At 39.9% G+C, this 14,326-nt stretch overlaps 2 protein-coding genes across 3 annotated transcripts; both read right to left on the bottom strand.

The window, feature by feature from the left end:
- Positions 1-828: 828 nt before the first annotated feature.
- hhatlb (hedgehog acyltransferase like, b) lies at positions 829-8,107 on the bottom strand. Of its 2 annotated transcripts, none has more exons than XM_055230151.1 (12): positions 7,912-8,107; positions 7,079-7,230; positions 6,211-6,278; positions 6,011-6,124; positions 5,021-5,215; positions 3,036-3,245; positions 2,068-2,239; positions 1,852-1,996; positions 1,740-1,775; positions 1,474-1,675; positions 1,262-1,403; positions 829-1,194 (listed from the first exon to the last, which is right to left on the bottom strand). In XM_055230151.1, exons 2-12 carry the CDS (start codon positions 7,182-7,184, stop codon positions 1,004-1,006), a joined length of 1,581 nt encoding a protein of 526 aa, XP_055086126.1. In that variant the 5' UTR covers positions 7,185-7,230; positions 7,912-8,107; the 3' UTR covers positions 829-1,003. The 2 variants fall into 2 exon arrangements, with proteins under 2 accessions (XP_055086126.1, XP_055086127.1); XM_055230152.1 differs by having other exon boundaries at positions 7,079-7,208; positions 7,912-8,057.
- A 590-nt stretch (positions 8,108-8,697) lies between these two features.
- LOC117388059 (glycine--tRNA ligase-like) lies at positions 8,698-13,972 on the bottom strand. Its single transcript, XM_055229942.1, has 17 exons — positions 13,876-13,972; positions 12,787-12,882; positions 12,619-12,721; positions 12,397-12,538; positions 12,232-12,320; positions 11,831-11,907; positions 11,239-11,384; positions 11,011-11,160; positions 10,771-10,933; positions 10,533-10,697; positions 10,325-10,451; positions 9,809-9,950; positions 9,639-9,724; positions 9,453-9,562; positions 9,219-9,312; positions 8,944-9,134; positions 8,698-8,872 (listed from the first exon to the last, which is right to left on the bottom strand). Exons 1-17 carry the CDS (start codon positions 13,918-13,920, stop codon positions 8,756-8,758), a joined length of 2,043 nt encoding a protein of 680 aa, XP_055085917.1. The 5' UTR covers positions 13,921-13,972; the 3' UTR covers positions 8,698-8,755.
- Positions 13,973-14,326: the final 354 nt, after the last annotated feature.

The following is a 14,326-nucleotide window of genomic DNA, read 5'->3' as shown; positions in this document are numbered from 1 at the left end:
GTGGTTAAGTTGCAACTTTACATCAGAACAAACAGGTACATTCATTGTGTTATTTATTTTTACTTTTTTTTTTAAAGATACAATACTTTCAACTTAAAATTTCATGAAAAAAGTCAGTCACCAGAGTTTGTTATTAGTGGTCTCTGCACTGGCTGGTTATTGCCTTGAATTTACTTAACTGTTAGGTAGTTTTGAGTAAAAAAAAAAGGTGTTACGTTTGGCTTTTCAGATTTAATTCAAACATAAATGTTTAAAATTAATATTTTTTCTTTCTTAAATTCACTATTAATTAGATTTAATATATTTAATTTACCTTAATATTTCTTGTTGGAGGTCTGTCAGTTTGGTGTGATCCCAAAGCTTAAGTTATGCCTCTTGTTGTGTCATTTACTAAATAAGCAAATCATAACATTAATTAAACAATAACAAACTAAATTTATCCAAATACATTTTTATAACTCAACAGTGCCAGTGAATGTAAAATATGGCATCATTAAAGATGCAGTTAATAAAGTAAATATGCAAAAATGGGAAACTGGTATTTAGGTATTTACACAGTAGCTCAGTTGGTGTTTGTCCACTGATCCGAAGGTTGGCAGTTCAAATCCCGCTCTCGACATAAATATCGGTTGAGCGACGCGATTCGAGCTCCTACAGATGAATGCTGTTGCTGTGTCCTTGAGCAAGACACTCAGCCTGCCTTGCCCCCACTGTCTGCGTACACTGGTGCATGAGTGTGTGTGGAGCACCTTGAAGGTGGAAAAGCGCTATATTAAATTGTGACTACGATTTACTACATGACTGACTTAATAAAAAAGACCAGCATCATTTTAAATAATTATTAATAATTTTATTGTGCATAAACATGAATGACTTCAATGAAATGCTGTACAAGGACAACTTCTATCTGGTGCTTATTTTTTTACATAAAGGTCAAAATAAAATGTTTAAAATCCCTGGCATTAAATTGTCTGTAATACTGTTGGTAAACATTGCACTACTCTCATTCTGACTTCTCTTTGCCTGACTCAGTGGCAGCCTGGGTGGAGTCTGTGTGAGCGTCAGTGTCTGAAGGAGAGGCAGAAGGCTCAGGGTCTGGGTCGTCAATCAGCGCTTGTCTCCGCTCTCTCTCCTTTATCACCTGCACCAGGCAGTAGGTGACAAATAGCACCGTAACTGTGGTTATGGGGAATCCTGAGGACACAAAAATAGTGTTACAATGTATGGAAACAATGTGAATATATTTAATGCATTTGGCAACCTTTAAGAAGCAGTCTTTTAGCCACCATCTTAGCAAAGTCCAGACTGTTCAAGGCCAGAATATTGAACAACACAATGCACCAAAAGTTGAACGCATTAAAGATGGCTCTTAATCTTCTGGATCCTGCTGCTGACATTGCTGTCTGGGAATATAATATAAAAATGTAACAAAGTTCATTTAATAGATTTATATGCAGTGATTCACTCACTGACCTCAAAGGATGCAAAAGGCTCCATTGAGAAAAACTTGGCAGCCCACAGCTCAAAGTTGAGGCCAAAACAGTTGAAGAAAGCCCAGATAAGGACAACTTTGCAGGGCCCGAGCCAGAGGATGGTCACTCCAAAAGTGCACACAGTGGCTATCAGCTCCTGCACCACACTGTCATGGCTCCCTCCCAGTGGATTGTACACATATCTGATGCACAGAAACAACTGAGCAACTATGGGCAATAAACATGATTACTAGACATTCAGCTTACTTGCAAAGCCAGTCATTGATTCCTCTGTCAAAGTGTCTATCGAAAACAAACAAAATATTTCTTTTTAAATAAATTACTACAATCCAATTAAACAATGCATGCTTTCACTCACGTTTCTGAGAACACATAGAGCAAAGTAATGCATTTGGGGCGCTTAGGTGGGTCGAGGTAATCCAGTCTAGCCACTGTACTGATGGCTCCAAACATGATAGCTGCTTTTACCCAGTCATACACCAGGTTCACATAGGCCAGCCCCACTGAAACAACACAGTGACAGGTTAGTATTATAGCTACAATATAACAAGGTTTCATTTGTAGAGGTTCAGACCTAGAGCCCAGTCTGAGAGGTGCTTCAGCAGCCTCAGGTCTGTGGGTATGGTCAGGATGTACATGAAGTGAAAGAGGATGTCCACTACAATAATGACGCCCAGATTCATGAGCCCATGTAGGCTGATGTTCCACATCTCTCTCTCCTTTCTGCTCAAGTCACACCTGTTCACCTGCAGAGGGCAGCACACACACAATAAACAGTAAGGAGAGACCCTTTGCCCTTCTTGTTGCAGATTCTACTCACAAGGCGAAGTATGGACTCGGAATTGTGTACTCACACCTCACAGAATTTTCAGTTAGCCTAAAGTTTAACCAGTGGAGATTTTAAAATGCTAAATGTGACTCTGTCTCACCCACTGATCCTGACAAGTTATCCCAGTGGCACTGAAGATGGGTCAAATACACAGGGCACATTTCCCTACAGGGACAATAAAGTGTACCTTAACCTAAAGTGAACAGCTTTTCAAAATTAAAAACTGGGACGCACCGAGTTGTGGTGGTTGGTAATAATAAACTTGTGAAAAGAGTATGTAATTAAGAACATTATCAAGCACCCTGTCTCAACTTACTTGCGAATCAGTTTATAACATGAGATACTTCTGTCATTGCAACTGAGTGCACTTTCTGGCCTCCTGGTGATTTTCAAGCACAGTTTTATGTATTTGAACAAAACATTTGACAATATGTTTTACCCTTTCCATGGATGAAATGGGTCAAAAATAGGGACACGTGGTATATTTCTTGTATGAAACTGGGACAAATCACTGGTTTTGGATAAATCCACTGGGACATGGGACATATGGCTCAAAACTGGGTCTGTCCTGGGTAAATAGGGAGATTTGGTCATCTTTAACCTAGCATCTTATAGTTTCTCTGGTTCTCTGGCTCTAAGCATACATTACCACATCACTACTACAACTGTAAGTGATGAGCATGTGCATTAAAATTACTTTGTGTTCAACTTACCTGAGTATAGAACTGATCAAAGGTCATGATGGGTCCGAAGTAGAAAAACGGGAGGTAGAAGTTGTATTTGAGCAGCTCCAGGATGTTGTAGTTTCCATCTTTTCTCTCACAATTTTCCAGTGCAAAGCTAATACAGCGCATGATGGTGAAGCCACAGCCTCCATAGAAAAGGACATGCCTCAGTTCAAAGTCCCCCTCCACAAAACCTGCCTAAGATGACATGGGAAGAGGAAGTTGGAAGCTATACAGTATATACCGTAAATTTCGGATTATAAGCCGCTACTTTTTTTCCACGCTTTGAGCCCTGCGGCTTTTACAGCAGTGCGGCTTATATATGGAATTTTACTGGATAACGGCCCCTGGGGGGCGCTCTCTAGCTGTAAACGTAAAAGTGAGACAGACGTGGGGAAAGATTCTGCTCTGAAGAATTCACTAGTTTTGATTTTGAACGATCATTTTGCGCATCATGAAATGGATATGATGCCGTTTTTAAGATAAAGAAACAGAAAGGAAACAGAGCAGGGGTCGGCCTTTAACACGCAAAGAGCCATTTGGACCCACTTTCCACGTAAAATAAAACACTGGGAGCCGCAAATACTTTTTGACATCTAAAATGAAGATAACACTGTATAATAACAATAATGTAACGGAATAATGTAGGTTTTACTTTCACGGACAAGCCTTCTACACGTGGCAGATAAATATGGCAAAAACAACTTAAGTGCATTAAAAAAATACAACTCACCAAACCGCTGCATCAGTGTGAGCTCTGCGCTGATTATGTGATTATGTCTACTCTACTCCGCAGTTTCTTTAAAAAAACAACAACAAAAAAACTCGTAGCGTATCATTTTATCCCAGGTGCTTATTCTCCATGTGCCAAAGCAGTTTTGAAGGTTTCATTGCCTCATTTGCTTTTCCCGTATGTTACGTAGAGCGGACTCTGTGCGTGAGAGTCACCTGCAGCGACAAACCCAGATTTTAAGTAGGCATTGTCTGTTAAATTTATCTTTCTTTTTCTTGGAGGTGTAGTCTCCTCTTCTGGCTCCTCAGTTGTCCTTTTCCCCTTTGTTAAAAGCTCTCCAAAGACTTTTGTTTTGGCTCATTTTCACTCGCTTGTGGCTCTACTTTTGTGCGTCGTGTCTGATGTGTTATACGTGATACGTCACCGCGGAGACAAGAGCAGATAATATACTTGCTACTACATCAAATAGATTTCTGTGGCGATTTCCAGCAGGATTTTCATGATACATCTACGGACGAGCTTATTAGTGTGTCATTAGGGACGGGCCAAAGTTGCTCCTGACCCCTGCGCGCACAGCGTCTGAAAATCAGGGCTCTTTACGCAGGACTATGAGCTGTGTCTGTGTTAGTTCCCAAGCCACGCAGAGCCGCAGTATGAGGCGGAAAGAGGCGCATACGGCTCCGGAGCCGCGGGTTGCCGACCCCTGAAATAGAGCCACTGCACGTGAGCTCGACATCAATGAATCCAACTTGGTCAATGTAAAAAGACGACAAAAGTTTTCAGAGGAAATAAAAGCAGATTTTCCGTGTTGGTGCAGCTTTATTTTCTAAACCTGCAGATGTGTTCATCCCGTGTTGTTGTCGTGTTGGTGCCAATTTTCAGGCACAGTTTAAAAAAAAGCGTGTCGGTGCAGCGTCTTTCTGTGTAAATGTCTCATGTTACAATATGAAAACCTGCGGCTTACATTCAGGTGCGGCTTATATATGTACAAAATTGATTTTCTCTTCAAATTTAGCTGGTGCGGCTTATATCAAGGTGCGCTCTGTAGTCCGAAATTTACGGGTACATCTATTAATGCTAGTTTGGATCTAGTGATGTCTTTTAAATTCAATGGATTATAATTTTAAACACAAAATAATATTCAGGAAAGGTCAAATGTTGTCCTATATCAATTAGTATCTGATTTTTAATACTTTTAATACAGCCCTACTAGGTTCTGATAAGTACTAATGATATTTACCTGCCAGGACACAAAGGGCTCACACTTGAATGAGGCCAGAGTACAGAGGCCAGTGAGGAAGCAGAGCCAGCGGATCTTCACCAGAGAGATGCTGTAGAGCAGGATACAGTGGGACAGCATCAGGGTGACGTAGGTCCAGCCCATACTGGTCCAAACAGCCAGGACCCCATAGACCAGGAACACCAGGGACCTGTACTGTGGAGTCAGAGGTGGTGTGTTAAAAAATAATAACAACCATGTATTGTCTTCTACTTAATTACAATCCTGCTCTATTGATACTTTGCAGCTAATGTCATCAACACTTCCTGGTGATGTGATGCTAACTATGAGCACTGTTCTGTCTGAAGCTCTGTTACTCAAGTTAGAGTTTAACATGAGCTTTATTTTAAAACAATCGGAAAATAAAGAAATGACCTTTGATTTGGGACTACAACAGGTAAGTTAAACAACAGTTTCAGTTGTCCTAAACAGGACCATTAACATCCGTATCAATCATATGCTCCAGAAAATGTGCTGTTTGAATCCATTTTTGCATTTTTTCCTAAATATTTTAAGACTTTTTGTAGAGTTTGCTAACGTGTGCATTGTGTAACTGCTAATCTTTTCCCTATGTACATATATAGAACATATATTTTTTCATATGCATAATATTTAAAGGGGCACTATGAAACTTTTCTGGTATTCACCACCTGCTTGTTTCCATGGAGGTGTCACTGCTTTGCCTAGAATGTTCCACAGCTTGGAGACAAAACAGGTGACACCACCAGGCTAAGGTACAGATCAAATCTGTGGAGAGGCAACCCCACTGTAGGAATGCATGTTTTTCATGATATTTTGAGCAATAAAATACTCCATCAGAAAAGTTACATAATGCATCTTTACATGAAAGAGCCAAGTCTAAAACAACATAAATGGCAACAACATTTTGTTTATGCTGAGTAGAATGAACAGTACATATTATTTAGTATGATTTGGTATAGAGTCAGTCACCTGTGGAGCCAGCATAGTGCAGAGCTTAGCAAACAATATATGACCAGAAAGAGCAAACAGGATGTGATCTCTGAATGTAGAAAACCACATCACCCACTCAAAGTCAGCTGTGTCCTACAATGAAAAGATTATAGTTTATTTAGGCTGCACGTGTAATTAATGCATACAAAAATAACTAAAATAACAAAATTCTTGCCTACCATTTTTCTCCCAAAGTAGTGCCATCCAGGCTTAATGTTGCTTTTGAATGTTTTTCTATTGATATTTGCTGTAAAAAGAGAAGATTTAGACGACTTCAGTTTGTTCAACTTCATCTACATTGTCATTATAAAACACAAGAGGCGGCACCAAGCTATATTTTGTCTGCATGGTGTTAAAATGGACACTTGATCTGCCCTGAATGGTCAGCATAGCTCCCCCTGAACAAACTTTGTGTGCTGTGTATACAGCCCGATCTGAAGTGCATGCCCAGTGTGGGGTTAGTATTATAGGCCATTGTAAAATAAACGCCACAGATCGTGATTTATATTTAGCTGCTGTAAAAATAAATCCAATCATCACAGTTTGTTGGCAGGGCAGTGACATTATTTAGTGAAATAGTGATCTTTCATCATATTCATTTGATGTTCTGCTAAGATTCAGTTGCCTTTTAAAGATTGGTTTGACCATAAAATCCTTTCATAATGAAAATGCGGCACATATAAAATGCTGATGCGAGGAGCTTGGATTTACATGCATTGATTAACTAAAAAGAATTCAATAGAGCTACTCGTCTTTGTCAGTGCAGTGTAACAGTAAAGATACTGTACACATGGATTTAAGCCAGTACTCTGTCTTAAAAAAAAGGGATAGTAATAAATGAAAACAAAACAAATAAACCATTAAAATGTGCTTATGGTGTGAGATGTTACTATTTGTGTTATGTATGAAATAACTTAGCTGTGTATGCAAATATCTGGATGCACAAAATGTTTTCTTTTTTGCCAGTGGCCTATCCTAGTCTATCCCGCTGTGTTTCTTCTGACTTAAGTTCACCTTTGCACAGTCCTGTGTGTTCTTCATACTCACCACTGGAGACATCAAAGATCCAGCTGGTGGCCCAGAGCAGGGCAAGGCTCAGCACTGTGTTGTAGAAATAGAGCTCATATTTGGGCAGTGCAGCTTTGACCCCCATTGCAGCCAAGAGAAGAAGAGCTCCCTAAGTACAGTGACAGTCAGAGCTGTGAATATAAAAACAGGTTTTACCTGTGACATGGGAGAGGGTGTGACAGCACCTTGGGCCCCTAATCTCTTTCTTAGAATAAGCAAATTGGAACTTAAAGCCATTCAGTGACCTAAGGCCAAACATCTGCTCCTAATGTAGTTTTTAGTTGGTGGCACAACACTAGGTAAAAAATGTTTTGGTAATTAAAATAAATACCTTGGAAGATTAGTATAAACATAAGAATCAAGTGTCTAAATAGGATACACAAACAGAGTTTCGTTGCTTTTATTTTTATTTTTTTGTGATGGAATAAATAATCCAACAAGAATCATCGTAGGCCTATGCCTGCTCATTCATTTAACTTTTACATTTAAAATGCCTCAGTGATTTTGAATGAAACCACAGCTTGATTTCCAGTCTCTTTACAGTAGTTTATCAAACTATTTTATCAAAGGTCTGCAACTGGAAACAGACAATACCAGAGATAATAAGACATTTAAAGGCCGTTGGTTTTAAGTCGTGTTTTTTATTTCATGCAAAAACAGCTTTACCTGCAGGTGCAAAACAAAGCTTCCTGTTTCCGGATAATAACAACTTTTCTGAGTCAAATGCACAAAAGTGGCACAGTAACCAGCTCCAGGCTAAATGCCACGGGCCTGGATCACTCGTCCTCCGCAGCACCTGTTCACGTACTGACCTTGAACGCAGCAGCTGAGAGCCCTTGTTAAGCGAAGTCCACGCGGGAAAAGTTCACTCTAAACCTGGATTTAGGTTGTAAAAGAAGGTACTTTTTTCTTGTGTTATGCATCCACAGTGAGGGCAGCGGGTCCCTTTGACCCCCGTGTGGGAGCTGCCGCTGCATAAAGGTGAACAAATGTATTTATACATTGACAGGGACACAAGGGGGCGGGGCGAGGGGCTGCTAAATCAGTACAATAGGCTCCAAGAAACACTATACCAGGGGCCTTTGGAGTCCCAGGCTTACAAACCCAACCCGTACACTACTTGTCTTGACCAAATTAAGCCCTTTGGAAATATGTTATTTTCAAATAACTTTTTGTTATCTGACTTTGAAGTGAATACTGTGTACTGTCTTAAATATACTGTTTCTATAGTAGCCTACGTAGGTCACAGCTTTGTTAAACACTTTGCCTTTCCCTAATTCTAATGTTTGCAACATATAGGCCTATACCATATACATACCACAGTTACACATTACTTACTTTACTTACAGTAAACATATAGGCCTAGTGTATTCAGAGTATTCACTGTGTTACAGCCAGAGGGACATGTTACCAAGACAACAATAACACTGTGGTTAGTCTCTAAAAATCTTTGTGGGCTTTCTCTTCAGTGTGCGTAATAATGACAAATCATCCAATTAAAAAAGATAGAGATTAAAAGGTCTCAGTTTCACAGTAGAATATTAATACACACATCATCATTGGTTTGTAATATGGTCACAAAGGCACCACTTTGAATTATTAGGAATTAAATTGTTTAATGTGGAATGGCAAAATGAAATCTATGATGTGTCTGTTTCATTCATCCTTTCTGTTGGTCTCTTGTCCTTCAAAAATTGGGAACTTCTTCTCCACTTCTTCCCAGGTTAAAACACCAGTTGCCAAATCTCGGACCACTGCAGGCAACTCATCAACCTGAAGGACAATTTTGTACATAAGACAAACACACACCGTACAATGTCCCATGCACACATAAAATACCCTACCTCTGCTCTGATCTGCCTCATTGAGTCCCTGTCCCTCAGCGTGGCAGTGTGTGGCATTTTGTTCACTGTGTCAAAGTCTATAGTGATTCCAAAGGCCACTCCGATCTCATCCGCTCGAGCATAGCGCCTCCCGATGGACCCTGAGGAGTTGTCTGTTTTGTGAGACACTCCATTTCTAGTCAGCTCTTCAGCTACAAAGACACAAGAAACACAACACAAATATAAATTATTGTTATTATTTATATAAAATCTGACTCTTTTTGGCTAATACTCACAAAGCTGGTGGATAAAAGGCATGAACTCCTGGTTTGGGCTCAAGGGAAGGATGGCACACTTGTACGGGGATACAGGGGCAGGGAAGCTAAAATACTGAAATGAAAGTATATGTTTAGTTCATATACACTTGGTAGTACTCACGCCCACTCTAAAAGTCCTATAATAGCTACAAAAGTAAACTGACCCCAAAATATGCTTTAGCACAGTATGAACACCTGCTGCATGTGACTTACCGTTCTCTGCTCGTCTCCTTCTCTGATGCGGAAGGAGTGTTCAAAGATGGAGTACATGATTCTCCCGATACCAAATGACGGCTCGATTACATTGGGAATGATCTCCTCCACTAAAAACAATGACATGTTTTCATATTACTAAAGTTCACTGTATACTCTTTGTTTACATTATGTATAATGTCTTACCATGCAAAGTCTTCTGAAACCTTTTCACACTGACCATGTCTTTAGTCAAAGTGAATGTTTTTCCTTCGGTTTCAATGGTGAACTCTCTGAAAGGACCAGAGATGTCAGTATATTAACATAATGATTTGGCATAACTGATCTAATATTAAAGCAATCTAAATAGAGCCTACCCCTTTTCACTGAGCAGCTTCTCCCGGTCACTTATGTAGCACTCATCACAGACTGACAGATAATCCAGGATCAACTTTGCATCTTTTTTGTATTCCTTCCCTATGGCGGCTTTATTGGCTTCAAACTGGGTCACATTCACTACTTTGTGTGACGTTATTAAGGAAAGCAGCTGATGAACAAAATGTCACAAATGTTTGGCAGCTGAATTTGGCTACATTAAAAATACATTAGACTGAGGGATTCCAAAAATATTAACATTAAATAAAAAGATGTCTGCGTAATCCCTCAGTCGTCCATGTATGATCCATAGTAAAAGAAAATTCAAATCTGTCAACTGGACAAAAAGTTGTAGGCGGCTTGGATGAGCAGTGAAACGTCTTCACTCCTACAACTTTTTGTCCAGTTGACAGATTACAAAAACTAGCAGAAACTAAACCTAAAACTGAGGATTTTATGGGTTAAATAACATGGGCACTACAAAACTGACACTGTTTTACTAAGACATGTACCGGTACTTGGTTTTTCAAAGGATATGGGTTCTTTAAGAGGCTTTTCGGCCACTAGAGGGACCCTGGTGGCCCTTGAATGGCAGGAGAGGTCATAGCAGGAGCGATCCGCACAACCCACAATCTCAATCCAGCCCTGTGGAGCCAAATACATGCATACTAATTACAAGGCTCATGTTACTCAAGTATTTGAAAAGCTCAGACATGGCAAACTTACATAGGAGGTAAGAGACTCAGCATCCCAACAGTCGCAGGCGTAGTGAGCCATCTCGTTCTCCATGTGTTGTCGGAAACGTACTTTATCTTTGGAGAGACCCACTTTGAGGAGATACATATAAATACGGCCGATGAAGTAGCCTAAGACTGAGTTGTTGATGACTCCCTATGGCAGAGGAAAAATAATCATCAATATTTTAAAATGGTAAAACGTACTGGTTAAAATATGTACCACCCACCTGTTCTACTGCATCTCCGAGTCTCATGATTTGTGCAGACTGTCCACTGGTTTGAGCTTTAGAGGAGAACAGCATGATTTCCAGGTTGGCAACATTGGAGAATTTTGGATGGACTTTGTCATTTGGGTCCACAAAATGCTCTATTTCAGCCATTGTAAACTCCCTGTATGCAAGGTGTAACATAAGATTACTTGGCATAAATGGTTTTCAACACAAATTAAACTGACTTGATAAACCAACCTGACACGAATTAGTCCAGAGCGGGGAGAGATTTCATTCCTAAAGGAGTTTCCGATCTGAGCAGCACCAAACGGCAGCTTTCCTTGGTTAAACTCCAGTAAACGCTTGAAGTTCAGGAACATTCCTTGAGCTGTTTCAGGCCTCAAATATCTGCACATAGAAATTATTCAGATTTATTTAGTTTAATGTGGTTTGACTTTCATAGTGTGTTCGTATAGCGATGTGTACCCAGGCATGTTTCCTCCAGGGCCAATAGACGTCTGAAACATGAGATTGAAGGAGACGGGAGGAGTGAGGTCATTTCCTGTGGAGGGAGACTTGACGTTGTATTTCACAAACAGATCAGCCAAGTCCTGCTGCGAGTAGTTGTCCATCTGAAAATCAACATAATTAATATAGTGTACAGTATAAAAGAACTTTTCTGGGGGAGTGTCTGTCGTCTGATCGTCTCCAAGGCAAAAGTTCAAGAAAGTTCCACAGTATACCATTATCTATATCCATGGAGACAAGCCAGTAACATTACTAAACCAAGATCTATGGAGAGGGGGACCTGCTCAGAGTAAGAAGGCATGTTTTTCATACATTCCTTCGTGCACCTTTAAGCAATAAACTATAAGCATAATAAGGTATCAAAGAGCAAAATAAAACCACCTCTATCTTATTCTTAATGAAAATACAGCATGCAGATAAAATATTACAGAATCAAATTAATTTTATTTTTAATTGGTGTATTTAATTTAGCATTCAAACATTCATTCATAAAGTTCAATCAGTTTAAAGAGACTTAAGTGCTTTTTGTATTTCCTGACTGTGTACATACCTGAGTGATTACATCATCCATCTCAGCTGCCTTTTCTGTCGGGCATTTCTCATCTGACATCAGCTTTTTTAGGTGTGCTGCACAAGAGAGTACCATGACAGCTTTTTATAAAAGGGTTTCCAATGCCCCCTCCCCCATCATCTTTCCACCCAGTAATCCCTCAGGACAAACAGGTAACAGCCTGTCTGTCAATGAAAGGTAAAACCGACTAAGCCTCACCATCCTTAATTAAATGGGGGAAAACTAATAGTAGAAAGGCTGCTGCTAAATTATTGCAGTTGTAGGCCTATGAGCTGATTTTGGCTGTGTCTTGTCAGTGATCGTTCATCACTTCAATTTGTTGGATACTGGACACTTGTAGCAAGTTTTTAGGTGTTTGGGGGATATATTGTTAAACTTGCCTTTCAAGAGGTGGTCTGCACGGAAGCATTCTCCTGTTTTAGAATCCTTCACCATGTAATCTGCAAATTTGTCCACATGTCCAGATGTCCTGAAAGAAATAACATTTTTTTAGACAAAAATGCATCAAACAACATTATTTAGTAAGGCCTATTAGCCACATATACTTTAGAACAGGCTCTGGAGTCAACATGGTGCAGTCAATCTCCAGGATCTGCTCCTCTTGAATGAAGTGCTGTCTCCAGGTCTGCAGGATGTTGTTCTTTAGGGCACAACCCACAGGACCAAAATCGTACAGGCCACTCACACCTAGAATCCAGAAGTTTAGATATTATTAACAGAATTGCCCAATTATGAGTACCAGGTTAGCATTATATTTCCAGTCATACCTCCATAAATTGCAAAAGCCTGATCATAGAAGAACCTTCTCTTCAAAGTGTCCTCCATCTTTGCCCTGTCAACAACCTCATCTTTGGGCTGCAGGGAGAGCTCCTAGAGATATGGCTAAGTGTTAAACACAGCTTTAGAATATCAAAATGATGGAAACTACATCGCACCTTTGCTTCAAGAGTCTTTTTCCGAGCTTTGAGTTCTGCCACAGCTTTGTTCAGCTCTGAGGAGCCCTGCTCCTTCAGCTGCTGCACCAGGTCACCCTACAGAAAAGAAAAAAAAAAATCACATACTGCAGTAAATTATTCAATGAAGCAGCAGTTTATGAGTGAAATACTAGTCCATTGCTACAAAGGATGTAGCCTAGTTCCATTTGGTTAAAGCCAAATTATAATAATAATGCTTATGCAGTTTATAATGACTATATGTTAACTATATATTTAGGTTTATAACAGTTTTGCATTGTCAGGCAACGTAAAGCTCACCACAAACTTCCACATAGACTTGAAAGTTCCTCTGAGACAGCTGATGAAGAAGTTAGGCAAGATTATCATCAAATTCACAGTTTACAACTTCCAAGTTCAATAGTTCATAAACACAAAACTCTTGAAAGATAATAAATATACCATAATACTCACAGGTAGGGACCGTCAACAAATGACAATATTAAACATTTTAATTCTCAATAGCTACAAAATAATTCACCATATTCATATAATAAGAAACTGCAGAAAAGCTTCAGATGGTAAAAATAAGGGTTGTAGTAGATTGATATTGTCATTATTGATAAGTGCTGTTGATAAAGGCTGTTGAATATTTATATTTATTAACATATTTATTGACATTATCATAACTTACTGTATTATAATGCACATTGGGAAAGTAGTGGTTGTAGTGCGTCCACAATGTTGCATTTATTGTGTAATTTAACTTTTGTGGCTCTGTGTGCTTTTCCTTTGCAGCTCTTGAGAATGAAAAGTTGTAGTATTGCCATTTGGTGACGGTCTCTACGCGTTTCCTCATCGCTTTGTATTTGAAGCGATGCATTTCACTGCGCACAATAACTCATTAAAAAAAACAACGTTGTATTATGATGTTTGTCATCTTTCAAGAGTTTTGAGTTTATGAGCTGTTGAAACTGTGAATTTGATAGCTTTAACTAACCTGATCAAAGTAAGATTTAAAAAAAAAATCTCATAACACGTAAGTCAATGAAGAGTAATCATAACCATTATAATTTCATATTAAGCACGTACCTGTTGCTTCACAGCTTCTCGTAATGGGGCAAGTACTTCTTCCATTGTGATAGTGTCCACAGGTTGCTCTGTCCTGCAGCCTGTCCCGCACTCACAGGTAGTGTTTGCTCTGTCCTGCAGCCTGTCCCGCACTCACAGGTAGTGTGCTCTGTCCTGCAGCCTGTCCCGCACTCACAGGTAGTGTGCTCTGTCCTGCAGCCTGTCCCGCACTCACAGGTAGCGTGCTCTGTCCTGCAGCCTGTCCCGCACTCACAGGTAGCGTGCTCTGTCCTGCAGCCTGTCCCGCACTCACAGGTAGCGTGCTCTGTCCTGCAGCCTGTCCCGCACTCACAGGTAGCGTGCTCTGTCCTGCAGCCTGTCCCGCACTCACAGGTAGTGTTTGCTCTGTCCTACAGTCTTTCTCTACACTGTGTCTTTCAAGCGCTCATCTGAACTCGCGGTTTTGTCTTAA

The sequence above is a fragment of the Periophthalmus magnuspinnatus genome, chromosome 20 (genome assembly GCF_009829125.3).
Source record: "Periophthalmus magnuspinnatus isolate fPerMag1 chromosome 20, fPerMag1.2.pri, whole genome shotgun sequence".
Taxonomy (NCBI): domain Eukaryota; kingdom Metazoa; phylum Chordata; class Actinopteri; order Gobiiformes; family Gobiidae; genus Periophthalmus; species Periophthalmus magnuspinnatus.
This window is presented reverse-complemented; position numbering and strand designations above follow the sequence as displayed.

What these genes read in the sequence shown, in the direction of transcription:
- hhatlb (XM_055230151.1), bottom strand. Translation starts at nt 7,184, where the DNA reads ATGGGGGTCAAAGCTGCACTGCCCAAATATGAGCTCTATTTCTACAAC. An exon ending in ACTACTTTGGGAGAAAAATG is followed by an intron (nt 6,125 to 6,210) that starts GTAGGCAAGAAT and finishes TTTTCATTGTAG; the next exon opens with GACACAGCTGACTTTGAGTG. An exon ending in AGCCTTTTGCATCCTTTGAG is followed by an intron (nt 1,404 to 1,473) that starts GTCAGTGAGTGA and finishes TTATATTCCCAG; the next exon opens with ACAGCAATGTCAGCAGCAGG.
- LOC117388059 (XM_055229942.1), bottom strand. Translation starts at nt 13,920, where the DNA reads ATGGAAGAAGTACTTGCCCCATTACGAGAAGCTGTGAAGCAACAG. An exon ending in CCTGGAGGAAACATGCCTGG is followed by an intron (nt 11,161 to 11,238) that starts GTACACATCGCT and finishes TTCTATGTGCAG; the next exon opens with ATATTTGAGGCCTGAAACAG. An exon ending in TGAGGCAGATCAGAGCAGAG is followed by an intron (nt 8,873 to 8,943) that starts GTAGGGTATTTT and finishes ATTGTCCTTCAG; the next exon opens with GTTGATGAGTTGCCTGCAGT.